We start from the raw sequence: 27,598 nt of genomic DNA on the forward strand, positions 1-27,598 counted from the left end.
TTGATTTTTTCCCTAACCAATCAGTAGAGATCAACGACTCACCCAGAATCTCATGTCATTAGTATCCATGCCTCGGGGGTGCCGAAAACAAGTAAGCATTACCCGTTTAAAATGTCTCCGTTGTCGTGCACGCCCAGCTGCATCGCCATTAATCCAGTTTAGCAGCTTCCTTAATTTGGTCCTCCATTAACGCGAGTAGTGGCAAAATACCTCAATAGCATCGTTAATGTGGTCTGTAGGATCTGTAGCGGTCGCCATTGTTGCTATCCTCACCAGTTACCCACCGGCGTACAGCTTGACATCAGCGTGGCGCTGATTGGCTAATCACTAGACCCGCCCCCACCCCCGGCATTCATTGGTCCGTCCATCGTTTGGACGAGATAAATCGCAAAGTCATTGCAGTATGCCAGACCAGAGATGCAAGCCTACTCAGTTGAGTGGGCGGGGTCTATGGTCTGGAACCATAAACCCCAGCTCAGACCTCCAGACTCTGTCACATCGTTCAGGCTCCTCTGCGGTACAGACAATTTCTAGTTTTTTGGTCTTTTTATGCTTTTGGACATCAATTCACACTCTGTTTTGTGTCTCAGATTCACCACACTAGCCTCAACCATAACCCACCATGTCCAGCCTCGTTCTCGTCTTCTGCCTCCTGCTAATCCGCCTACACTGCTTCACCATTCCCTGCCCACCTCAGCCATTCAAGCGCTTCTTAAATCTGCAATGAACTGCCTCAGACCATTCAGATTCCAGGTTTGTGTATCCATTTGGGTCCTAAATTGAACTGACAGTTCTCATGCTCAACAGTCATAAGCATGAGGCCAGTGTTGCCAGCTCTTTTCCAATTTAAGTAGCACTAGCTCCAAAAGTTGCCGGGATTAGTGGATAAATTTATCTCTTAGAGGGTCTAAAAAGTTGCTAAATCTCTTGGCAAAGTTGGCAAACTGTACAAGCCTTTCGTCCATGAGTCCATGTGTCCTTCTGCACGGTGATACAGTTGGCGGGTTTAGTTCAGTAGAAAGAAAATAGTTCCTACATGAAACTGCTCACAACAAGGTCTGTGGATTATTTTAAGCAAACGGGTCGTGATTTTCGGGAAGACACATTGCTGTTGAGTTTTCAAATGTATTTTTTTGGCGCTTTGAGCACCACAAGCTGAGTGCCATCTAGTTCCATTACATTCAAGAGAAGGCAGACATCTCTACGGCTGATATCTCCAACACACTGCAACTCGCACCAAAACAATCTACACTGATAACAAGCACTACAGGTAAGAGGGAAAATATATTTTTGAGTTTGGGGTGAACTGTCCCTTTAACTTATCTAAAACAGTTGTTTCATAATGAGCCTGGAGTCCTGAGGCCCTCTCTTATTTAGCCTCTCTGCCTGTTTGGTAATAATCTCTGCCCATCGGTGAGTTTTTGTGTACATGATAAACACACCAGAATCAGTAGTGTCGGACAGGAGCGGAGAACAGGCAGAGAAGAATAGAAACTGTGGTTCCAAATGAGCCACGCAGGTGTCGTTATAAAGCTGCCTGGTTGTTTATGCATTCATCAAACAGGATGATGGAGAGCTTGTGCTCTATATGCCAAACTGTAATGTTATTAGCATCACTATTGTAGCAGCAGGGTGCGCTCTCAATACAACACTCAATAGGCCCCGAAAGGCCCGAGTAAGATTGTAATGGCCTGTAAAGAGGATTCAGCTCTGATTTATTGTGCAATACAGGATGTGAATGATCGTCATTAGCAGGCAGGCAGGTGAGGTCTAATTATAATGAGTAATTCTTAATTATCTGATCTCCGCCTCAGATCCTTCAGCTCCTAAATCCTCTTTCTGCTGTAAATTAGCATTGGATTTACCGCCATCATTTAATATCATGGAGACAACCTGAGGTGAATAATGGGAAATAAAAGTGAAAGTTTGAAAAAGCGAGTACTTTTGGTGTGTGTGTGAATTTGCGAGGAACTGCATACTCCTTCAGCCACCACCCATGAGTATTTTTTTATTATTAATGCAGACCGTGTTTTAGTAAAATCGTCTCAGTAATATGAGTGAAGGTGAGGATCTTAATGAGGTCTTTGGAGGGGGAGAAAGGATGATGAGTAGGCCTACGACTGAGGAAGAGTAAATGTGAATAAATTATGAATGGGGCAGAGCAGACCGGTCTTGATGAATATTGTGACAACTCTAAAAGTTCATTCTTCCCTTAAGAATAAGAGCCATTAAACCGGTTACAGCAGCTGCTGGGTGTGACTGTGTGCTGTACTTGTTAGCTGTAGTTTAAATACATGACACGTGAACAGTAACAGCGAATATGGAGAGTTTGTTCTGTGGCATCTTGAGCAAAATTATTAAGCAGTCTGATCATGATTAGGTGATCATATTTAGCTACACACTCATTTCCCGTACCTCTGTTACACCAGCAGCACTTCGAATACTGCAGGAGCAGCTCATTTTTAATGAGGTTAGATAATGAAAGTCACAGAGTTATGGATGAAGAGTCAACGCTGCTCGGCACACTGAGGGCTGCTGGAAAATATCTCAGCCCGAAGAACATTGCCAGAGTTTAACACACAGAATGAATTCACTTGTGGAAAATACATGTTTTGTGCACTTATGCAGGATAACTTAACTTCAGTTGATTAGAATTAATTTTCGAGGAAAATAATGAAAGGGTGTGATTTATAATTCATATTAGTCTTTGTGTATGGTGGCTACAATTGTCCCATGTCGGTCTGTTTTTTGGGGTGTTTGCAGTTTTAATCTCTACTTCAGGCTATTTTTTTTATTTCACCAGAAAACATCTTGAAATTCAAGAGTGTCCTGGCTGAGACAGGGAGCAAAATATCCTTTAAAAGATCAAATATAAATCAAGATTCTGTGACTGCGTTGCCTATTTCTCAACTTAAATGTTCTAAGACACATATTTAAGTGCACTGTTTACTTGTAAAATGAGACTTTGTGAACATTTGAGGTGAGAACAGTGACAAAATTTTGATTTCTATTTGATCTGCGCTGCCTAGTCTGACAGTTTGACCGCAGTTTACAAGCGATGATTGGCATATTGACATATCCGAGCACATTCAGCTGTAGACTGAGACCACCGAGGAGCACTGAGGGGCGCTGAAACAAAGGACACTGACAGCAATATTCTCCTACATTAGTTGCACTATTACTTCATATCATGCACGTAACTGCTATTCAGTATCTTGTGCAATATTTTCACAACATCATTTGCAGTATCATTCTTCAATATCATGATCACTTGTCAATGTAGGGCAATATCATTTTCTCAATCATGTGTAATACTACCTCTCATTGTTATATTCAATATAATACTGATTATCAGCGCCGTCTGTCTTCATTAGATTTTTAGTTCATTTTCAGTAACTCTTGTTCTTATCTTACTGCTACTGTTACTTTATTAGGCACTGCTTTTGCTTTTGCCTGATATTTAATACCATATTTTTTCTAAAACTGGGCCCAGTGAGTGACCCTGACCCGGGAAACCTGCTGGTTGTCTGGTTGGTGCTGGTTGTGAATCGTTGTGGTTACTATACTTAGTGTCACTGTAATTTGAAGCATTCTCTGGCACAATAATTTCCTTTGGGATAAATAAATGAATTGAATGACTGGCAGTGGCGTTAGAGGATCCTCTGCTCTGATTGGTTGTTGCTGACTGCGGTGTAGTCTGATTCTGGTGAAACCATCAGAGGCAGCAGGAAGAGGAGGAGGGATGTGATTTTCTTTCACAAATTGTCTCGTACTTTTTTCAGAATTTAGACAGTTTCGGCAAATGTGACAGAAGTTATTTTCATATAAGTTACCAACTGCGGGGGGAAATAAATAAATATATAATGATAATAATATTAGTAAAAGTAATTCATAAAGATTGAGTTGTAATAGTAATGGAGGAATGAAAAATACTAAAATAAATTAGTAATTTAATATTAAGATGTTTCAGCTGTTCTGATTCAAATGTTGCTAAACTCTGATTGGTGCATTGAAATAATGACATCACCTTCTCCCAACCCAGCCAGAAGCCAGAAGAAAGTAATCAATTAACTAAACTCCATAACTGCCTTAAAGACATAAAAACCTGGATGAGCACCAATTTCCTGATGTTAAATTCAGACAAAACTGAAGTTATTGTTCTTGGCCCCAAACAACTCAGAGACTCTTTATCTGATGACATAGTTTCTCTAGATGGCATTGCTCTGGCCTCTGCCACTACCGTAAGAAACCTCGGAGTAATATTTGATCAAGATTTGTCTTTTAATTCTCATTTAAAACAAACCTCACGGACTGCATTTTTTCATCTGCGTAATATTGCGAAAATTAGGCCTATCCTGACCCGAAAAGATACAGAAAAATTGATCCACGCTTTTGTTACCTCAAGGCTGGATTACTGTAACTCTCTATTATCAGGTAGCTCTAGTAAGTCCTTAAAAACTCTCCAGCTAATTCAGAATGCAGCAGCACGTGTACTAACAGGAACTAAGAAACGAGATCATATTTCTCCTGTTTTAGCTTCTCTGCACTGGCTCCCTGTAAAATCCAGAATTGAATTTAAAATCCTACTGTTAACTTATAAAGCTCTAAATGGTCAATGCTCCGTCATATCTTAGAGAGCTCATAGTGCCATATTATCCCACCAGACCCCGGCGCTCTGAGAACGCAGGGTTACTCGTGGTCCCTAAAGTCTCCAAAGTAGATCAGGAGCCAGAGCCTTCAGCTATCAGGCTCCTCTCCTGTGGAATCATCTTCCTGTTACGGTCCGGGAGGCAGACACCGTCTCCACATTTAAGACTAGACTTAAGACTTTCCTCTTTGATAAAGCTTATAGTTAGGGCTGGCTCAGGCTTGTCCTGTACCAGCCCCTAGTTAGACTGACTTAGGCCTAGTCTGCCGGAGGACCCCTCTATAATACACCGGGCTCCTTCTCTCCTTCTCTCTCTCTCTCTCTCTCTCTCTCTCTCTCTCTCTCTCTCTCGTATCCTATTACTGCATCTAGCTAACTCGGCCATTCTGGATGTCACTAACTCGGCTTCTTCTCCGGAGCCTTTGTGCTCCACTGTCTCTCAGATTAACTCATATCACAGCGGTGCCTGGACAGCGTGACGTGTGTGGTTGTGCTGCCGTGGTCCTGCCAGATGCCTCCTGCTGCTGCTGCCATCATTAGTCATTAGTCATACTTCTACTGTTATTATACACATATGACTATTGTCACACATGTATACTGCCAGATATTAATACATACTTTCAACATATTGTACCGCAGTAACCAGAACTATAACTATAATATTATTACTTTCAATAATGTTGTTGTAAGCTACTGTCATTACCTGCATATCTCTCTCTCTCTCTCTCCCTGTGTCATGTGGATTACTGTTAATTTATCATGTTGATCTGTTCTGTACGACATCTATTGCACGTCTGTCCGTCCTGGAAGAGGGATCCCTCCTCAGTTGCTCTTCCTGAGGTTTCTACTGTTTTTTTTTTCCCCGTTAAAGGGTTTTTTTGGGGAGTTTTTCCTTATCCGCTGCGAGGGTCATAAGGACAGAGGGATGTCGTATGCTGTAAAGCCCTGTGAGGCAAATTGTGATTTGTGATATTGGGCTTTATAAATAAAATTGAATTGAATTGAATTGAACCCAGCTGACACATCGTACGTCAATATGATGTCAGAAAGAGGTTGGACTCACACATTGGACAGACGTTAAATTTTGATTGGAATGAAAAACATGTGGGCGATACGTTAAATTCCTAATGATGTCTAATGACATAGGTCATCCAACAACTAAATATTGTGATTTTACGTCAAGATGACGTTGGCATGAAACGTTTAGAAGGCGTTTGAGTTTGGTGACTTAATTACACAACTTAAAACCAACAAAATATTAACATTTCTGCTAAAGAGCTCAGTGGCTTAAAGAAAACAATCTTACCTCGTACAACAACTTCATTTTGACTTCGCTCCCTCTCAACTTTGGCTCTTTGTTTACTTTCCTCACTTACGTTTTTCTTCTTGTGCGCTGAGCTGAACTGCCAATCAGAGTGATTTCATTCAGTGATGGGCTCCCCTGTGCCGACGATGATGCTTATCTGGTGGAAAAACGCCAACTAGTGCAAACACGCTCACCAATGACCCAACTTTTACCAATGGTCAGCTGATGGTTTGGTGCGTCAGGGCCTTTCCAAGAGGATCAGTGATCAGAGTGGGCAGATGTTTCTCGTATGGATGCTTGGATCGTGACACCATCCCATTGGGGGAAGTGTTGATTTCATTCGCTGATGGAATCCACTGTGCTGATACTGATTCAACATGCTTATTCAGCAGAAAAAAGGCGAACTAGCGCTGACGAGGGCAAGTGATGCAGGACACACTGCACTGGCAAATGCAGCAGTCGCTTGCCAGTGGCCCAACTTTTACCGTCAGTCGACCATTGGCTTGGTGTGTCAGGGCCTTAAAAGTGTAGCTGACCAGCCAGTCACGGATTCCCATTCAAACGAGTCAGAAAATTAAACTGAGAAAAAATAGGAGCAAACTTTTTAGCATGTTTAAGTGCTTCAATGTATCAATGGTGATTATTTTTTAACAAGCTTCCTTAACTCAATCTGGAAGACACATCGTTTCCATTACTATTAAAGCAGGCAGTAAACTATCATCAATCTCATTTTCAAATGAATGGTTTTCAGACACAAAGGTGCTCTTCATCATTTATATTTCATCATCTTAAACATAACAACACAACCGAGGATGTTTACAAACCTTTTGTACCGACCCTCTGCAGCGAATGAAAATTTAATGGGGCAGTATTGCTGCATTTGCTCTCCTCTCCTGGGTTTTCATCATGAGTATTGATTTTGACGTGTAGATGCAAACCAGCCCTATAATACACATTATAATATATTTCTGTCAGCTGGGCGCGTTGCACGATTGTGAAGAAGAGATCAGTGCAAACTTTCCGCAGGGGATGTCAAATGATTTATCAACACGTGTTCTAAAACTATAATCACTTTCCATTGAACTGTATTGTGTGATAAGTGTGTACTTGTTGGTTTTCTTAATGATGGCAGATTGCATATATTTGAACAAACATAAATCTCCATGGACCGCAAGAGACGATTTTAAAGGATGCAAGTAAGAGCTCTGAAGTCTTTCCCTCGCTGTATGTCGGTAAGCACTTTGTCGATGATTTACTGCAGATGTCTTAGCAGCATTTTGAAAGTATGACTTCTATTTGTCACATGAAGGAGCTCGCTAAGGAGAAATCGCCTTCAGTTTCTTGGTCTGTTTGTTCTTCATCGGCACAGGAAACTGTAGCAGAAATTAAAAATAAAATCAAACTTTATTGGAGACCTTCCCGATTAATCAAAATGCACATTTTTATGGCCGCTTTCCATCTGCACAATCAGGCCCGTGTCTACTCCAGTTTAAGACACCATATTTAAAGAGCTATCTTAAATCTCATATTAGCACAGACGTTTCATGTCATTGACTTTTTCCCCCACTAATTGCTGCAGAGGAATGGCACCCAAGACACAGCAAGCTGCAGAACTACAATTTCCCAGTAATCGTTTCAGTGGTCCTGGATTGTTTGGCCCTCTGTTTAAACACCAGGGAATATCTTGCGTTGCATAATCAGGACTGCAATTACGGATTAAGTACTTGAAAACCACTTACAAAATACCTGCAGGAACGACTTTATCTAATTAGGCTGACTGGTGAGGTTGTTAAAAAAATCAAAATACTGTAAGTGATGACATTTTTTTTCAATGTAGAAAAGAATAGTAGTTAAAGAACATGCATAAAATTAATATGCACTGGCTGCAAAGGGTTTATAGCTTTATCACTGCTCCCTAGCATACAGTGTAGAGAGAGCGGGCATGGTTGTAATATTTTTTGACATTTCTGTCTGTATCTTTGAGCTCGTTTAAACCAGTGTGTTCAAAATTTGATCCAAACTAGTCACATGTGTCTGCGATTATATGGTGTAGTTGTTATCTCTATAACAAAAACAGAAAATGCACAGTTTGATGTCAAATACAAGGAGTAAAGTGTTACAGTTAACCCCATAGTCCAGGTTAGATGTATGTAACATTGCCCAGGGTGAAATGTAACATGATGAAATAAAGACATTGAAAGGTTTTTATTTTACATTTGGATGATTTTTAACACAATTGCTTAGCTAATACATCAGCACTTACAACTTGCATTAAAGATATCTACAGAGATACAATGACTGTGATTTAAGCTTGATAAATGTAACTACAAAGCAGGTAATGCCAACACATTCTCGTCCCAAGTTGTCACGTCACCGCTTAGTGTACATTTTCACGTCTACATATTACCTGCTAAGTATCCTGCATCTGCTGCAACCTAGCTGGGACATCATCTAAAGCAAGTGGTTAGGTTTAGGCAACAAAGGCACGTGGTGACCAATGCCAGGATGTCAATGAAAACATCATAGTTTGGCTCTACATTCATACAGGAGGCAAATACTGGGCTCCCGAGTGAAAGTCCGGCGTTTGTTGCCCCTCCCACCCACCCTATATGCACTTTCCAGCTCCTTATATTATGTCATTGCCTGCAGTGTTTCAAAATGACAACATCCTGTGGCGTGTCATACCACCGTGACAGCTGCCGTTCAGCCAATCAGCAGCTACAATAACAAACAGTGTATCATATCACCACGAAAGATGGCTTTTAGCGTCAGCATCTGATGGCAAAATCACTGACAAAGCAGCAACATTTTACGACTTCAGAATGAGAACAGGCTGGCAATGTTATTACAAAAATAAATAAACAAAAATAAATAAACGTAAAAAAAATATATATATATATATATATATATATATACACACTGTATATATATTTGTATAGCACTTATCTAAACAAGGTTACAAAGTGCTTCACAAAGTGCATAAAAATAAGACAACAAAACTAGTGATGTTGCGTGCTGTGCCGATACTTCAGAGCATGTGTCAAGTAATCCAGGAAGTGTTTCGGCGATGCGTGTATCGAGGCTTGTATCGTTTCAGACGAGTGCTGTCACTGGTGACGTCCAGAGCCTCGCTGCCTGGTTGTACCACGTGACTGGTTCGGGAAGCGGTTCAGATCTTGGTGCGAGGTTTTGACAGAAGTGACACAGAACACAAATATTACCCCTTTTGCAATTATTATATTATATGACACTACACCACAATACAATTTTTAGCCAAATGATTGGTTTATACACACAGGATGCATTCACAAAACAATAACAGTTTACTGTAGATGTAAATACACTATACTGATAAAAAGAAAGTTATATTATTATCATTATTATTATTGTTATTATTATTATTAATAGTCATTCCCAACAGCCATTACTGACACAAAATACCGTGTATCACAGATTACATGGTTAAGATCACAGCTGCCTGTCTTACACACTTTGGCCAGCAGGTGGTTTCATGTGCGCATGAAGCCTCGAGAAATGAACCCTTTTCTGAACCAATTTGCTGGAAAGCTTTAATGCTTCATGAGGCTTCATCTCACCATCACTACTTTTTACAAAGCAAATGACTAAAGATAACAACGTTTTACTTTTGGGGCCCTTAAAAGACGCCAACATACAAAAAACAAAAAACAAAAAACAAAACTAAAGGTTAACTCAACAAACAGACCTGACAGAATGAGACGATGGGGCAACATATATACTGACTGATCGGCCCAAATTAAACACAAAGGGGAGAACTTTGACAGACAATAACTAAAAACATTAGAAAGAAACCCCTATCCCCCCCATGATGTCACAGCGCTTGGTGTAGTCCATGGGATTGCCTTCTGTAGAAGAGTAGGCTCCGCCCTCAGCCCCATCTTTTGCCCAACTCCAACCAGGAAGTGAATTCAGGTAACCCAAAGACAAAGAGAAAGACGTTAAGAACTTACAAAAACAAAGAGCAACATGACACAACAATCAAAACTAAATGTGTGCGTGTCAAAATGCGAATAGATTTTAAACTAAGCTGTTGTGTGTATTTTAAGTGACTGCAAATTAAAGTGGTAATGTGGTAACGGTGTGGGAACCATTCAACCTTTTGTGTGGCTGTGGGCACGACCATCACATGTTGTATGAGGATATGTTGAAGTGTTACAACCATCCCCGGTCTCCCCTACAGGGGGATGCACCAGTCCCTTATACTGACATGATATTTAAAGATAAGAGATGCTGCCTTGAAGCGGCTTGCCTGCCATGACCTTCAGCTCTTTGGTTAAATTGACACTGATGTTAAACATTGTCTACAGGGGTGATAACATCAAGTGTTAAAGAGTCAGGATTGAGACAGCAGGTACAGAGAAACTAGATTACTTTGTTTAAATTCCTCCCCAGGTTCAGAAGTTTGGACTGACCTTAAAGGGAGCCTCGGGGGCGTCTTCTCAGTGACACTCATGAGACCCTCTGGTTTGAAAGGTAACCTTTGTCCAGGATGTAAATAGCAAATCTTATGTCAACTGTAGCTCACAGTCAGACACTAATCACATTTTAATTGAATGTGTTTTAAAGCCTCTTTTTTAAAAAAATACATATAACACATGCACATTTCACCAGATATCAAAATGTTCCATTCATTTTTTTCATCCCTTGAGGACTTTATTTGCTTTGACTGTGACCACAGAACCCAGATCACCTCTAAGTGGACATCTGCTTATTCAACAGGGAAGCGAACATGCTTCTTGCGTTTGCTGTGTAAATTGATCACTAAATATTCAAGGCACATGTGTGACGGTGTCTCAATTTGTAATCCTGTTTAGCTGCTGCTGAATTTCCATTTGTGTTCCCTTACAGAAACATCCAAATGCATGTAATACACAAATGAAAATCAGAGACTGTGTGTATTTCGGGTTTCACACAAATTGCTTCCCATTTGGATACAAAAGGGAGAGATGCAAAAACATAGGAAGAAGGAAAGAGATTGCTTAAATCAGGACAAGTATTAGAATAAAAAAGCAGGCTGAAAAAAACTGATTTAAATTATGTTTGATGCTCTTTGTAATGAAAATCTTGTTTGTCAAGTTTCTTGTTTAAATCAGGAGCACTGCGCCTGCCTCTCTGTAGGCACACTCACACTGGTGTCAAGATCAAATGTAGTTGGGGAACAAAGTTGAGTTTTCACACCCTGACTTTACATCTGAATGGACTGGTGTCAACACTTGTTTGCTTTGAAAAGACCCGGGCTCTTTGCTGGATACAAGTATTCACCATTCAGCCATTAATCTGATTTCACTCAACTGGAGGAGTTTGAGCAAGAAACATGTACATGTTTGATGTAAAACTCGCTAATCCTCCTCAGGCTGAGTCAGCCTCCACCAGCTTGACTGAGGGGAGGCATGAACGTCTCGCTGCTTGCTATCATTCCTGCAGAGATGCATGAGAAGTGATAGCAAGCCTTTAAAATGCCGTGAAGTCTTTAATAAGATTACTATACTGTGATATTCCTGCTGAGTACCACAAACAATAACATGGCAAGTGCAGCCTTATCGCCAGAATTAATGTTAGCATTGCACATTTCTGTCAACCACAGATATGTTACGTTTGTATTTATTATGTAGCAGATACATTTTAACTTAACATTTCAACAACTCCGCTAACGCTTTGTTAGTTCTTGGCACAAAACCCTCTTGGCTATGGTTAGGAAAAGATCATGATTTGGCCTAAAATGCGTGGTTTTGGGGGCACAATCCCAATTGGACAGCAGCAATGACTCTGTAAAAAACAACTGCTTTTCATGTCAGCATCCCGGCAGGAAATGCGGGAATGCTCCTGGAAAACTAATCACTTTTCATACCACTATCCCGCCAAGTAATGCAGCAATGTCTCTGGGATCAAACAACCACTTTTTGGGCCAAAATTCCAGCAGAGAAAGCAGCAATGTCTTAGTAAAAAACAATTGTTTTTCATGCCAATATCCCGGCAGGAATAGCAGCAATGTCTTGTTAAAAAAACACAACTGCTTTTGGTGCCACTATCTCTGCAGCAAAAGCAGCAATGTCTCTGTGAATAACAACTACTTTTCTGGCCACAATACGGCAGGAAAAGCAGCAATATCCCTGGAGAAAACAAATGCTTTTCATACCACTATCCCGACAAGAAACACAGCAATGTCTCTGTAAAAACCGTTTGTTTTTCATGCCAATATCCCAACAGGAAAAGCAGTGAGGTCTTAGTAAAAACCAACACCTTTTTGCTTCACTACTTTTAGCAGGAAAAGCAGCAATGTCTCTGTAGAAAAACACCCACTTTTTTTTGCACTATCTCAGCAGGAAAATCAGCAACATCCCTGGAAGAAACAATCGCTTTTTGGGCCAAAATCCCAGCATAGAAAGCAGCAATGTCTCAGTAAAAACCAATTGCTTTTCGTGCCAATATCCCAGCACGAAAAGCTGTGAGGTGTCGATAAAAACCAAAGCCTTTTGGTGCCACTATCCCAGCAGGAAAAGCAGCGCTGTCTCGTTGAAAAACGCCCGCTTTCTGTGGCCCTATCTTGGCAGGAGAAGCTTTGATGTCCCTGGAAAAAACAGTCGTTTTTCATACCACTATCCTGACAAGAAACGCAGCAATGTCTCCTTTTTTGTGCCAATGTCCTGGTGGGAGAAGTCGTAACGTTTCAGTACAAACTAAATCTGTGCCAGTATTTCAGCTGGAGAGCAGTGATGTCTCGGCAAAAAACAACTGCTTTTGATGCCTAAATAGCTGCCGGAGAGACAGTGGCAGGTCGCCACGAAACACCCAAGTTTGGTGCCTAAACAGCTGCTGAAAACACAGCAATGACTTGCTATGTCTTAACTGGTGTTGCTGTTTCTGTATCCAACAGTGGTCTGCAGTCACAAATTTAGCTCATATATTACGTCACTTTGTTGATATGATTCTTTTAAAACGTGCAAATGTAACGTATTTCATGGTTTGCAGAGATGTACAATGCCAACATTTTCCTCTGGTGACTGGCCTGGGATACCCTCTTTGAAAACCTATTTTTTAAAAGCTGTTTCACCGGTGCAAGACCAGTATTTAATAACTTTACTCATATGCATTTAAATGTTTGAACTAAATCTTTACTGGAGGTAGTTTGTGCATATTTAGTGTGGAATGTTTAATAACTTGCTGAAAGCACAAAGAGCTCCAGAGAAGATCTGTTGTCTTTTACTACTTGTTCCCTCAGGCTCCACTGAGACACAATGGCTCGTTGCTGGATGAACAAATACTTTATGTGCTGTGACGTCTGCTGAGTCAATGTTCTTTGCTGCTTTCAAACCCCCGTGTTTACATCCCTGCCTCCTACCTTATCCCTGTCAGAGAGTGTCACATTTAGTCTATACTACTGTGCAAAAATGACTCTGTATGTTTTATATGCACTGTTTCACTTGTAGTATTTTTTTGTTTGCCTTAGGGGGAGCAGACAATCCCCACATTTAATGCATACAGAATAACCCATTAGGGAGTTCTTAGTTTTAATGAGCAGAGAGCTGAGTAAGAGCTCAAACCAGAATACACAATCTCCCCATAAATGCTGCTTCTATAAACACAAAACATGAAAAATGAACCTGCACAGATACAAGTCAGAAAATGATAAAGCAGCATTATCTGTGAAAATGTTGCAGGGAGTTAATGATGTGATACATTGCAGCAAATGACATTAAAGTTTGGTGTTCTGCAAAAAGTGTCTTTTAGAATATAAATGACTCCCTAAGTGCACAAATAAAACTGTGGCATGATTATAAAAGCAAAGAATATTTCAAAGCATTCGCCCGTGTTCCCGTTGATTGGCCCTGCAGGCTTTATTTCATTTCGTTCCTCCTTACTTTCTGGCAGATAAGCAGCATGTCACTTTGACCTGGTTTAAACCTTTGAAACTGTTTCTACCCGTGTATTTAATTCAGCTCGGTGAGAACAGCGGGGCATGAGCCTGAGGGGAAGGGAGTGAGTCTGGGTGATGATGACCTGACATCGAACACCACTCCGGCACCCAAAGACAAGTGACAAGTGGGAGGCACTACACTTGAACCTGTCGCTTTCCTATAATTCTTCGCATCTTTTCTGTTATAAAACTGGAGGGTGTGTTTTCACATGATAATTTCCGGAGATTCGTCGCCGCACCTGCTTTGACACATTTATCAGCACCGCGCAGAGAGATCATATCAATTCTCCTCATTCTCTTCCCCCTCAGAGGGAGGGAAACATCCTCTCTTTGAAGGCCTAAATCTCTTTATCTAACCATCTTCCCAATTTTGTCCTGTCAACTGATTGTGATGGTTTGAGGTAAGCGCTAAATGCAAACCGTGATCAAACAAACCGTCGAGCTGAAACTGACAGAGTTCTTTCTGAGCTCCTGGTTAAGAAGTTTTCTTTTGTTTTTGTTTTTCTCAGCATGAATTGATTTAATTAAAAAAGTTAGCAGCCTGCTCTTGTGTAAGACATGACGTAACTTTTCCAATTCTTGGGTGTGTGGGGGCAATGGCTGGCTCCACCACTGCCCCCCCCCAGGCAACCCGGTCTCACTCCTAAGTCATCGAAATCCGGAGCATGGGCAGTGACTTGTGGCGTCAGACACTGACAAAAAAGCTGTCCTTAAACGTCGGCATGATACGCGGCCGTTTAGTTTAACAGTGCTCAGCGGCATCCGGGGGCGAGACAAGAATGAAACTTAAGGCAACGAAAGTCCAAATAGAGCGGGCAGGAGGGGTTATGGATACGTAATCGCACATGAACTTTCACCTGGGAGAGTGGTGTTCGCGTCCTGTAAGATTATACAACCAAACCCTGTTCTTTTTGTCCAAAACCTAACCATGTGTTTTTGTTGCCTGAACCCAACCATGTTCGTTAGTTGTTGGAGGAAAAAAGCATCAGCTGGCATTGTTGTACTGTAATGTGACTGTATTTTGAAAGAAGACAATGCATGTAAGACAGAACTTGTCACGGCATCTCAGAACATCAACAACCAACGCACCCAGGGTACCTTTCAAGTCGTATCTGGATGTGGAAGGTCCATGACCAAATGTTGATATGTGATGAGGTCCGAGGGAGAATGTGTTGCCCCAGGCAAAAATCACTGTGGGACAACATTACTGTCATGAAGAGGCTGTGGCACGCTATCTTCTGAAACTAGACAACCGAAGGCATCTATTAGTACCAACCATGTTGGCATAGCTTGTCAGGAAAGGGAGTTGATGAAGCTCCAAATTTAGGCTAAACTTTGGTGATGGAACTAGCATGGCCATTTTCAAAGGGGTCCCTTTACCTTGCACCTGAACATTGGAATGAAAATGAGTTCTGTGGGTACCTACGAGTGTCCCCTACACCTGAGAGGGCTTGTTCCCAGTACATGTTTTGTTCCTTCCAATCAATGTACTCCTTCAAATGATTCATTAATTTTCCGTAGCCGCTTATCTTGTTGGGGGTCGTGGGTTTCCCAGCTAGTACATTTACATGACACTTGAAAAAACTGAATTATTGCCTTAATCCGACTATAAGTGGACAACTGAAGTGCATGTAAACGCGTTACTCCGACTAATATCGGAGCTCTCCAGCTCCGATTAAGACACCCAGATAATGCGATTGGAATTCGATTTTCTCCGGCATGTATACGCTGTAATCGGAGTTAAACTAGACAATGCATGTGCACATGCTCCACACCCCCCTGCGCTGGCGTATGACCCCGGAACAGACAAGACATGCTATTGTTGTAGCCCTCCAACAGCATATGGCGTTCTTGTCTGCCTCTCGAAATCACCATGACCACGAGGGATAGCGTGCACCTTATCTGCACAGTCAGTAAAGCGTACATTACGTACGAGATGAACAAAGCTGTACGATTATCCATCTTGCTGTTGTTCGAAAATGCCGGTCTGCCGCCTGACTCCAGTTGTTTATTATTAAGTGACGTAATAGATCAACTGGAAAGGGGGGCGTACTAACCCGCTGAAACGACGCATATCGCCACCTAGTGTTGAGGAGGAGGACACGTTCCCATCAGTAATTCGATTTTCTCAGTTGCATGTAAACTGGGACAAGGACAGAAGTCAGATTAGACGCCAAAATTGAATTTTGAGCATAGCTCGAATAAGCTGAGCATGTAAACGTACTGACTGAGCAAGAGGCAGGGTTCACCCTGGACAGGTCACCAGACTATCACAGGGCTGACACATAGAGACAGACAACCATTCACACTCACATTCACACCTCCGGACAATTTAGAGTTATCAGTTAACCTGCATGTCTTTGGACTGTGGGAGGAAGCTGGAGCACCTGGAGGAAACCCAGTACCTGGAGAAGACACGGGAGGACATGCAAACTCCGCACTGAAGGGCTCCCCCATCCCGAGTTCGAACTGGAAACCCTCTTGCTGTGAGGCGACCACTGCGCTGCCCTCTTTCAAATTAAAGCTGTATATTTGTCTTTTTAAGGAAAAGGACAAACAGCTTGTCTTAAGAATAATGAATCACCTAACACGTGTAGATACACAACACATTAAAAGAGAGAATTTTAAATGTACCAGTATTAGTCCATACACATCACTTTATCTAATAATTATTGATCATCGTTTTAACCAGCCTATAAACTTCACTTTTGGTTTTAGTGTGCCACCTCAAATTTTTCAGTGGCCCCACCTGGCCACCCCGATAAATAATCCCTGGTGGCACCTCTGATCAACACTGAATTTGGTATACAGTACAGCCTTTCCTTGAAAACTGAGCAGGATCTGTCAAAAACAACTTGGCCTCAACCTACCAAGTGCAGGGCTGAGCAGGAATTTGGCCGTAACTCAAGCTGTGTTTGAGCAGTCCTATGGAGACATTTGCCACAAAGTCCTGAACAAACACACCAGGTTTTGTTGGAGCCCACTCATCAGAGCATCATGTTTTTGCAAACCATTAATACGTTACTAGGGTTGGAAATGAACTTTTTTGCCTCCCTGCCACTGTGGCTGGTGGATTTTAAAATCTTTCTGTTTAATGGGCTGGTGAGTGAAGCAAATCTAGCAGCCACTTGCATATTGGCTGGTTCTAATTTCCAGCCCTGACATTACATATGCACCTTTCATACATATCATATTAACATTTCTAATGTGATGTAAATATGCTGAGTTTTGTCACTGAGAGTTAGAGGGGATGTGAATGCTGTGACATCTGCTGAAGTGATTTTGCTCAGCTTTGTGAAACCTTATCTCATTGCCGCTTGTGGCTTTAATTTTGAGCTACGTGCTTCTCTTGGCCAAGAGAGTGCTCAAAGCCAGGATGGCCACTTATATTTAACATTGTAATTCAATGATTTGTGAGCTCAGCTTTATCCTTGGGTGAACTTTGTCCAGAGATGAAAGTCGCTGTAAATGCGATAACAAAGATTGAGGTCAACCAAAGATCATTTCTGTTTGCATTGCAACTAGAATATCTTTACAACTCACTATGTAAGACCATAATTGAGTAATTTTCCAGATAACCGAACACTCCGGCTCCTCCTCCTTGACAACACAGCATTTAGTCTGCCTGGTTAATTGCAAGTGGTTGTCGTTATTTTTCTACTTGCATCTTGTTAGAAGAACTCTGCCTCAAGAATCCAAGAACGGTTTTTATTTCATACTGGAGTGGCGATGGCTTCAGAGAAGCGAAACAGTCTTGCATTTGATGTGAGTACAATGACATATTCATTCTCATTCATTTTTCAGTATTCCTTCCAAACACAGTCAGCATCACCAGGCGCTTGTCAGCATTCAGAGGAAACAGTATCTTCAATATCTTGTTAAATAGTGAGCATATCTTGTTGGATAGTAAGAATTTCACTGCACTGAGTTCTTATTAATCCTGCTACACTGTGGGCAAAGGTTCAGACAAGTGGGAGTAATTTAGGTTGGAAAGATTCTCCAAGTTGTGTAACTTCTGCTGAAATTCTCTTGAAGCTCACACAGCCCTTGCACTGGGCCCACACAGCACGAAATAATATCTAGTTTCAATAAAGCTTCATGTTCTTAAATGTACTTGCTGTGTAACTTTCCACATTTGTAACCAAAACAGAAACACAGTGACAGAAACATCTTTCGTCTATGATGTCTGTCTACCTGAAAGGTCCATATGTTTCTGTAGTATCACTTGAATTATACAATATCTACATTAACTAAATGTGTACTAATCAATCACCTGAGAACAAGCTTGAGTTTTTGTTATGTCTTGGTTTATGCCTGTTTTTTTGTTTTTGGTGCTGCAGATAGATGTCAATGATCAACAAAGAGAAAATGAGGGAAAGACACGTTGGAGCAGTTGTGCGACAGAGGAAGACAGAAATAAACCAACCTACTGTGTGACTGATGTTCCCCCATGGTACCTGTGCATTTTCCTGGCCATCCAGGTGGGTGTGAGGAGATTCAGATTCAGATTGGGAATAGGTTATTGATCCCCGGGGAGAAACTGGGAGACAGTTGCTCTACTGTGTACAATTATAAAGAAATTAGAAGACAATAGAAATAAACAATATAAAAAAGAAATGTGTAGGAAATAGAAAATATATAAGAGTTAACTAAGAGAGTAAAGATTTCAAAGTTGTAACAAGATTTCTCTGAATGTCTTGTGAAGTTCTTGATTGTTGTTGCTGTTAAGGCCCTGACAGTCGGGCCGTCGGTGAGCATCTGTTGCCCTAGTATTTGTGGTGTGTCCCGCACCGTCGGCACTTCGGCGTCGGCGGCTTTTCAGCTGATTGAGCATGTTGAATCGGCGGCGGAGCTTGTCGATGAGAGAGATCACTCTGATTGGCTGTTAAGGTTTTACTTCCTTGCCCCTGTAGCGAGTGAATCTGCCTGTAGTGAAACCAGGGCTAACCGGTGCTTCCTCCGCAGGCTCCACTTCACTCGGCTGCCCCACAGACCCGCTGCTTCTTCCCATTTTAACCTGAATAACAAACCTGAGGCTAGTGGAATGTTAGCCGCAGCATGACTGGAGGGAAGCACAGCCAGTTAGCCTCCGCTAGTCTCCCAGCTAGTCCCGGCTCTCCGTTTGGAGGTTAAAGTGGGAAGAAGCAGCGGGTTTATGGGGCAGCTGAGTGAAGTGGAGCCTGCGGAGGAAACACCGAGACCGTCTGGATGTAATAGTCCGTGAAGGTGCTGCGGTGCTCAGCTGCACAGATAGGAAACCCCTCGGCTGACAGGATGTACCACTCTCTCACTCCGCTACTTTGTTTATCTCATGCATTCCTCGGACTTCCGGTTTCCCTTTTTGCGTTATTTCCTCTCACGCAGGCGCAGAACGTACGTGCTACTTGGTCGTTGGATGTAATCTTTGTAGTGTGTTCAAATGCAACTGACACAGGGCGACGTAGACGACGCACCAGTTGTTTTTCGTCACCGCTAGTTCTTTGATGTCGGTTTAGTGTGTCTGCACCTTAAAACGCACATTCACAGACAAAGACCATGCCAATAGACTTATAGACTGCAATTAGTTAATTACATGAAGGGATAAGGGGGATGTAGGGACAGGGAAGGAAGGAATGTGGGGAGTGATGGGAGAAATTAGGGTCGCAGACAGGTGGAGGGTGGAATCTGATGGCGATCTGGTGACTACTGAAAGGAGGAGCGCGCAACATAGCCAGGGAAGCTGAGACAGAGTGGGGGAGACATCTCTTCACCTATGGATACAGGCCACTGGTGATGCATGTATTCTGTAGAGAGAGACAAATGGGAGAGATGACAGCAAAAAGAAAACAAGAAGAAGGGTTGGGTGGGGAGGGACGTGAGGACGGAGTCAAAGGGGGGGGAAATGGATAAGATGTGCTTAACTACTTTTAGAACGGAAATGGATGAGATTGCCACATGGTCTTTGCTCCTGAGCTTAGTTATAAAACTTGTAATTGGGGCAATAACATGATAAAAGTTTTATTTTTTACAGTGTGTGATGAACTAATGTCACCATCGTATCATGCGAATATTGTAGCTGTCAGTAACTCTAAAAGCAGGCTGTTTATTGTTTTTGTCCCTTGACCTACTGTGTGTGGTACAGACCTGCGTTCTTAACGGTCACGTTATCAATTCATCATTTTAATCACCGTTCGTCTCCTGTGCAGCATTACCTGACATCATTCGGTGGAATGATCTCCATCCCCCTCGTTCTCTCGGAGGGGCTGTGTCTGCAGCACGACAGTCTGACCCAGAGTCGCCTCATCAACACCATTTTCTTCTCCTGCGGCCTGATCACCCTGCTGCAGGTCACATTCGGTGTCAGGTCAGACAAACCGTCCAGCAGGTCAAAAAAATGATTGGCAAGATAGTTGAGATGAACTTGAGACCCTTGAAAAGTTTAACTTTTTACCTTTACATTCTTACTTTTACAAAGTAATTACATCATTTTATGGAAACAGTCATAAAGCTTCGAACCCAGGGTGGGGGAGCCCTTCTATGCGGGGTTTGCATGTTCTCCCTGTGTCAGCGTGGGTTTTCTCCAGGTGCTCCAGCTTCCTCCCACAGCGTAGGTGTGAATGTGAGTGTGAATGGTTGTCTGTCTCTATGAGTCAGCCCTGCGATAGTCTGGTGACCTGGGTGTACTCCGCCTCTCGCCCAGTGTCAGCTGGGATAGGCTCCAGCCCCCCCGCGACCCTCAGGAGGATAAGCGGTTATGAAAATGCATGGATGGATGGATGTTTGTGTTCCTTATTCCATGTTATTCATTGTCACAAGGCCGGTATACATGGTGACATAACCAGGTGTTGAAAATTCAGAGGGTTTTAAGAACAGGAGTTTAGCAATTCAGTTTGTCTGTGAATGTGCTAGGAAAGGTAGTATCAGCACTGCTTCTACCTGGAGCTCGCATGTACGGAGCCTGGCTTTGGTTGAAGGTGGCGGTGCTGTTTGGGCTGAGAAAGCCATGTGTAATGTAAGGTAAAGGAAATTGTTGGGTTGGTGCGGGGAGCAGTGAGACCTGGCATTAGGGGGGTGTCTCTGGGACGCCAGAGATCACTGTCTAGCCTCTTGGAGGTGTCGTGGGACCAACTAGATGAAACACTGGTGAAAGGAGGTTCCCACCCGATGACCCCAAAGACGTGTTAGTTATCACTGCTCACTGGTCTGTAGAGTTAAGCCTTGCCATAATAGCTTATCACAGGGCTAAGGAGGTTATTCACTGAGTGCCGATCCTTTCTCTAGAGCACAAATTTGTTTATTTGAACATGTTTAATCTGCTTCCTGTTTTATTTTGTAGATTTCACTCCTCACGTGTCATGTCTGGTTTTGCTTCCTGTCTTTGTGTGTCTTCCCACCTGTTTTCTGTCACACCTGTCTCATTAGTCCTTCTCTTCACACCTGTTCTGTGTTAGTCTTGTTTGCTCCACACTAGTGTTCCCCTCCACACCCTTGTTGTCCATTTACCTCCTTTTGCCCGTGTCCTCCTAATCAAGCGCTGTCTCATTCTTGAGATTAGTTTTCTGTGTATATATACCTGTGTTTCCCTTTGTTCATCGTCAGTCCATCCTGCATTCATCCCAGTCTTCATGGTGTTGTTTCTTCTTTGTCTCTCGTGTTCCATTTTGGATTTCTTCCCTAAGTTCTTCCTTGTCTTTATCATGATTCCCTGGTTGGTTTCCAGTTCAGTTTGAGCCTCCTTTCATTTGGACTTTTAGTTACCTGTCTGTTCTGGATGTTTTTTAGTTGCAATAAAGCTCAACCTGCCTGTTACACTGCATTTGAGTCTTCCCTCTTCTGATTTATGACACTACTCACCCCATGTTACATTGAACTCGTGTTTTTCTCACATGCCTCCTGTGAGCAAAAAATCCAAAAACAGAGAATATTCTTGATGATTAGTAGATCATTGCTATTGAATGAAACAGAGAATATATTCTGTCTATTCCACACTTGTAGGCTTCCTATTCTACAGGGGGGCACATTTGCTTTGGTGACCCCTGCCATGGCCATGTTGTCCATGCCAGAGTGGAAGTGCCCAGCTTGGACCCAGAATGCCAGTCTGGTCAACACCTCCTCACCTGTCTTCATAGAAGTGTGGCAGACCCGCATGAGAACAGTGAGCCAACACAAACACTGTGCATTCACGGAACTGATAACAAAGACATAACACAACACTTCTGTGGAGCTCATGGTTAATTCAGGGAGCTCCCGTAGTTTACGCTCCAGGACGTAGCCAGTCATGCTGGTGTTATGGTCTGTCACGCGGCCAAAGAATGAGTGGTGATGTGATGCTAATTATCTCGGTTATTGTGTTCCTGTCCACAGCTGCAGGGCTCTATCATGGTGGCCTCTCTCCTCCAGATCCTGGTCGGTTTCTCTGGCCTCATCGGCCTTCTCATGCGCTTCATCGGGCCTTTAACCATCGCCCCCACGGTCTCCCTCATAGGCCTGTCACTGTACGACTCAGCCGGAGCCAAGGTTGGCAGCCACTGGGGCATCTCTGCTATGTATGTAACAGCTCGCTGGATCGGTGAATAACACTTTGCTCAGCTGCAAGGTTGTTATTACTGTGTGAACCAGCTGTGTTTGGGCTGCAGATTTGGCACTGCCCGTCATCTCTTTTGAAATTTGGATCAGAAAATCCTGATGTTCCTTCAGTGAAGATGATGTCATCACTCGTGTGTTGATATTTGCATCATCATGCTAATGACCGTTCTCCTCATACACACAGGACCACAGCGCTGATCATCCTGTTCTCCCAGTACCTCCGTCTCATACCAGTTCCTGTTCCTACATATAGCAAAGCCAAGAAACTGCACACTTCAAAATTCTATATCTTCCAGACAATGCCTGTATGTTCTCTGGAAAGTCATCATATATATATTTTAAACAATTCTTTGCTGTATTTTATGGCGGCTTGGAAATACTGACACTGATACTAATATTAGATGTTGATTAGATTCTGCTGGGCATCATGGTCTCATGGTTAGTCTGCTACCTCCTCACCATCTATGACGTCCTACCGTCTGATCCAGCTCAATATGGCCACGTGGCTCGCACTGATGTGAAGGGAGATGTAGTGAATGAAGCCTCCTGGTTCACATTTCCTTATCCAGGTAAGCTCAAAAGAAAACTGTCTGTCAAAAATAAATCTTTTTCTAAATTATATAATAGTATTTAAAATGCTAAGACAACCATTTCTTAATTCACTGAGCACTATTGTTTAAAAAGAGCCATCTTTTGATAGTTGTCCACAAAGTTGCAACATGCACATATTCACAACACTCCTTAAAAAAATAAAGATGCTTTATAGACTATTTAATAATCACCATTGTGACTCCTCATTCAGGTCAGTGGGGCATGCCAGCCGTGAGCCTGGCAGGTGTGTTTGGCATGATGGCTGGAATAATATGCTCCATGGCAGAGTCTGTGGGCGACTACCACTCATGTGCCAGGCTGTCAGGGGCCCCTCCTCCCCCCAAGCACGCCATCAACCGGGGTATTGGTGTTGAAGGGCTCGGCTGTTTGTTGGCGGGGGCCTTTGGCACAGGCAACGGCACTACCTCCTTTAGTGAGAACGTGGCTGCCCTGGGTATCACCAAGGTAAGATGATTAATCCTACAGGTTAAAGGAATATTTCAATATATAAATTACTCACCCTGAGTTATGTTGAATTTGTGAAGAAAAATATGTTTTTCTCGCATGCCTGCAGAGAACAAAGAATCCAAACACTGCCAAAATTCTTAATGAATTAAATTTATAGGAGGGCCACATTTAAAAACAGCAAACTATATCAAAAACATCCATTTGCAAACTCTCACGCAACTCGTGCAGTATAATCCAAGTCTCATGTATCCAGTCCTATGCTCAGCACTTCCCAAACATTACATTGCCTTGCCATCAGACAGTGCTTTCACACAAACAAACTAACTGATTGAGGCAGGAGTAGACCAGCAGCTCCTGTGCTCAGCGAGGTAAAATTACTGTTTTTCTTTTGCTTTGAAGAGAGCATTGATGACTTTTACATTCAGTTCAGTTCCCTGTCATAAAGAGCTGTCTGTTTAGGAAGTATTGAGCGTTGTGTGAGGGTTTGTAAACAGATGTCTTGATATACTTTTGCTGTTGTTAAACATTGACCTCTAAAGCCCCCTTTCCACCCAGCAGTATGTTACAGATCAGTTCAGTACGCTTTTTTTTCCCATTTCCATTGTGAAATGTTGTGGATGGTACCAATGGGTCAGTCCCCATGTTTGGTCCCCCCTCTGTTGGGGTACCTAGCACACAGATCTGGTACTAAAAGGTGGAGCTGTGAACACTGCAGCCTGATTGGTCAGTAGAGGACGGTCACTCTGCTCAGGGCTGAGTTGTGTCTGGTTTTGAGGCTCATGTAACCACTGTTCATACTGTGGAGAGTTTTATTAGTAAACTGTAACTATAAAATGAAAGGATGTTTTGCTGCCTCTCACAGCAGCTGGAGTCTGAGAAAAAAATAACTTCATTCATTGGGCCGACTGCCGGCGACTTTTAAGGTGGAACGTGAATCCATCAATGTCACTATGACAACTCTGACCATTATTTTAGTTTTTTATTGTTTATTGGATGACGTGCACTTTCAGTAATGAGTAGATCTTTAAGTGTTTAAAAATATATATTAATTTTGACCAGATAATGTGAACTGCATATATTCTAATCCTCACTTGGAGAAAAAAAAAGTATCGCAGAGCATCATTCCTATCATTCCATTTTTAAATATCCCATGGAGAGAGACTCTCACTGCAGCCTGTTTTCTGTGTTCTGAAAATTTCGGCATGCAGCCTCGTTCTAAACAAGGTGCAGACTGATAAAGGAGGAAATTCAGTGAGTGCTGGACAGAGCAGTGAGTGACAACAACCCCGCCCACATTTAAGAGGACTGTTTGCAGTGGGAGCATTAAATGGACCTAGGGTCTAGGTACCATATCTGAAGGGTTACTTTTGGTTCAAAAGGAACTATACCGAAAGTGTTCGTTGAAAACGGGCCGTATGACTTCAAATCATCAAGAATTATCTATGTTTTGGTTCACCAGAGGTACGTGAGAAAAGTTTTCTTCGGTAATTCAACTTAACACAGGGTGAGGAGCTGATACACAAGTGGTCATTTGGAGGGGTGAAGTATTCCTTTAACCTTATGATGGAAGAATAGTGGAAGAACAGCACAAGCAAAACACTCATATTTCAAATTACCTTTTTGTGTGACAACAGGTGGGCAGCCGAACGGTGATTTTTCTGTGTGGAGTTTTCATGATTTTGGTAGGAATGGTGGGTAAAATTGGAGCCGTCTTCACCACCATCCCGACCCCTGTGGTGGGAGGGATGTTTCTGATCATGTTTGGAGTCATAAGTGCAGCAGGAATTTCCAACCTGCAGGTGATATATGATTTGATATTCAGCCAAATTGTTTCCAAATGCTCTGCTAGTATTTGTATAAGTTTTGCTGATGCATCTTATTTTACAGACCACAGACATGAATTCCTCCAGGAATATATTTATTTTTGGTTTCTCCATGTTTTCTGCACTCGTCATTCCGAACTGGTTAATGAAGAATCCTGATTTCTTAGATACAGGTACAGTTGACCACAACGCTTCATTGCTTTTTAACAGCTGTCATTCAGTCCTGATTAGAAAAGCAAGTGATGCATATCTATACATCTATACATGAAAGTATTTGAACTATATTGCACTAATATTTTCTCTCCCTCATGTTCTTGTTGTGTAACTCAGGGGTTAGAGAGGTCGACCAAGTGTTACACATATTGCTGACCACCCACATGTTTGTGGGGGGGTTTCTTGGCTTCTTCCTAGATAACACAATCCCTGGTAAGATGAAGTGGAAGGTTGTTAATGAATTAAATAGTATTCAATACATGTAACTGTAACTATACTCACTGGCCACTTTATTAGGTACACCTTGCTGGTACTAGGTTGGACGCCCTTATTAATTCTTGGTGTCATAGATTCAACAAGCTGCTGGAAACATTCCTCAGAGACTTTGGTCGATATTGACATGATGACATCACACAGTTGCTGCAGATTTGTCGGCTGCACATCCATGATGAGAATCTCCCGTTCCAGCACATCCCAAAGGTGCTCTATTGGACTGAGATCTGGTGACTGTGGAGGCCATTGGAGTACAGTGAACTCATTGTCATGTTTGAGATGATGTGAGCTTTGTGACATGGTGCGTTATCCTGCTGGAAGTAGCCATCAGAAGATGGGTACACTGTGGTCATAAAGGGATGGACACGCTCAGCAACAATACTCAGGTAGGCTGTGGTGTTTAAACCATGCTCAGTTGGTGCTAAGAAAATCTCCCCCACACCATTACACCAGCAGCAGCAGCAGCCTGAAGCGTTGATACAAGGCAGGATGGATCCATGCTTCCATCTGAATGTGGTTTTTCCATCTTCTATTGTCAGTTTTGGTGAGAAAACCCGTGTGAATTGTAGCCTCAGTTTCCTGTTGTTAGCTGACAGGAGTGGCACCTGGTGTGGTCTTCTGCTGCTGTAGCCCATCTGCTTCAAGGTTGGACAAGGTGTTGTTGCTTCAGAGATGCTCTTCTGCACACCTTGGTTGGAACCAGTGCTTATTTGACTTCCTGTTGCCTTTCTATCATCTTGAACCAGTCTGGCCATTCTCCTCTGACCTCTGGCATCAACAAGGCATTTTGGCTCACTGGATATTTTCTCTTTTTGGGACCATCCTCTGTAAACCCTAGAGATGGCTGTGCTGAAAATCCCAGTAAATACTCAGACCAGCCCGTCTGGCACCAACAACCATGCCACGTTCAAAGTCACTTAAATCACCTTTCTTTCTCATTCTCATGCTCCGTTTGAACTTCAGCAGGTCAGTTGAACAGGTGTACCTAATAGACTGGCTGGTGAGTGCATATGCATGTTATGTGCAGTCAAATTCTCTTTCTAATCCCACTGTCTCAGGGACCAAACGTGAGCGGGGCCTTTTACCCAGGGACGAAGAACATCTTGAGGACTCTAGCTGCAGCTTGGAAACTGAAGAGGTGTATGACCTCCCCTTTGGCATAACCTCTTGCCTCTCGTCCCAGTCTTGGGTTCGTTACATCCCTTTCTGCCCGTGGAAAGGCTACAGGTCTGAGTACAGGTCGGAAGAGAACAATATGCCACAGAGCCAGGAGAGCAATCAACTACCTAACGGCATTGGGGTCATTAAAGAATCTGCTTTCTAGCTCTTTAGTTTGCCGAACTAGAGGTAATCAAATAAAAAGAATGTCTGCTGTTTCTATCAAAGAAGTGTCACATGAATATTGTCTTGAGTACAAATTTGACGTACTTGTAATTTACTTGAGTATTCCCATTTTATTCAACTTTATACCTCTACTCCACTACATCTCAGAGGCAAATATTTTCTACATTTGTCTGACAGCTTTAGTTACTTTTCAGACTTTTATTTATCCTCTTCCTGTCCAGTGGAAACCATGTATCTCCTGATGTGCTGATGTTGAATGTTTGTTATAAACTGCAGGATGAAGTGTTCCTTTATGTGTTGGTAGATTCTCTTATGTCTAAAGCAAAATAAACTCTTTAAAAACCCTTTTCGGTCAGCTGGGAAATGCATCGTCACAAAGCTGCAGGGCTGTTTTTCTGTCACCTTGAGAAGTT

General features: G+C 42.5%; 1 protein-coding gene across 1 annotated transcript; it reads left to right on the top strand.

Moving 5' to 3' along the window:
- The first annotated feature begins 17,637 nt into the window (after positions 1-17,637).
- LOC125897561 (solute carrier family 23 member 1-like) lies at positions 17,638-27,165 on the top strand. The gene is made up of 12 exons (XM_049590964.1): positions 17,638-17,673; positions 18,249-18,389; positions 20,094-20,251; positions 21,883-22,042; positions 22,252-22,433; positions 22,658-22,778; positions 22,886-23,042; positions 23,276-23,529; positions 25,167-25,331; positions 25,420-25,528; positions 25,686-25,781; positions 26,900-27,165. Exons 1-12 carry the CDS (start codon positions 17,638-17,640, stop codon positions 27,163-27,165), a joined length of 1,845 nt encoding a protein of 614 aa, XP_049446921.1.
- Positions 27,166-27,598: the final 433 nt, after the last annotated feature.

Source organism: Epinephelus fuscoguttatus, linkage group LG11, assembly GCF_011397635.1.
Source record: "Epinephelus fuscoguttatus linkage group LG11, E.fuscoguttatus.final_Chr_v1".
Classification (NCBI taxonomy): domain Eukaryota; kingdom Metazoa; phylum Chordata; class Actinopteri; order Perciformes; family Serranidae; genus Epinephelus; species Epinephelus fuscoguttatus.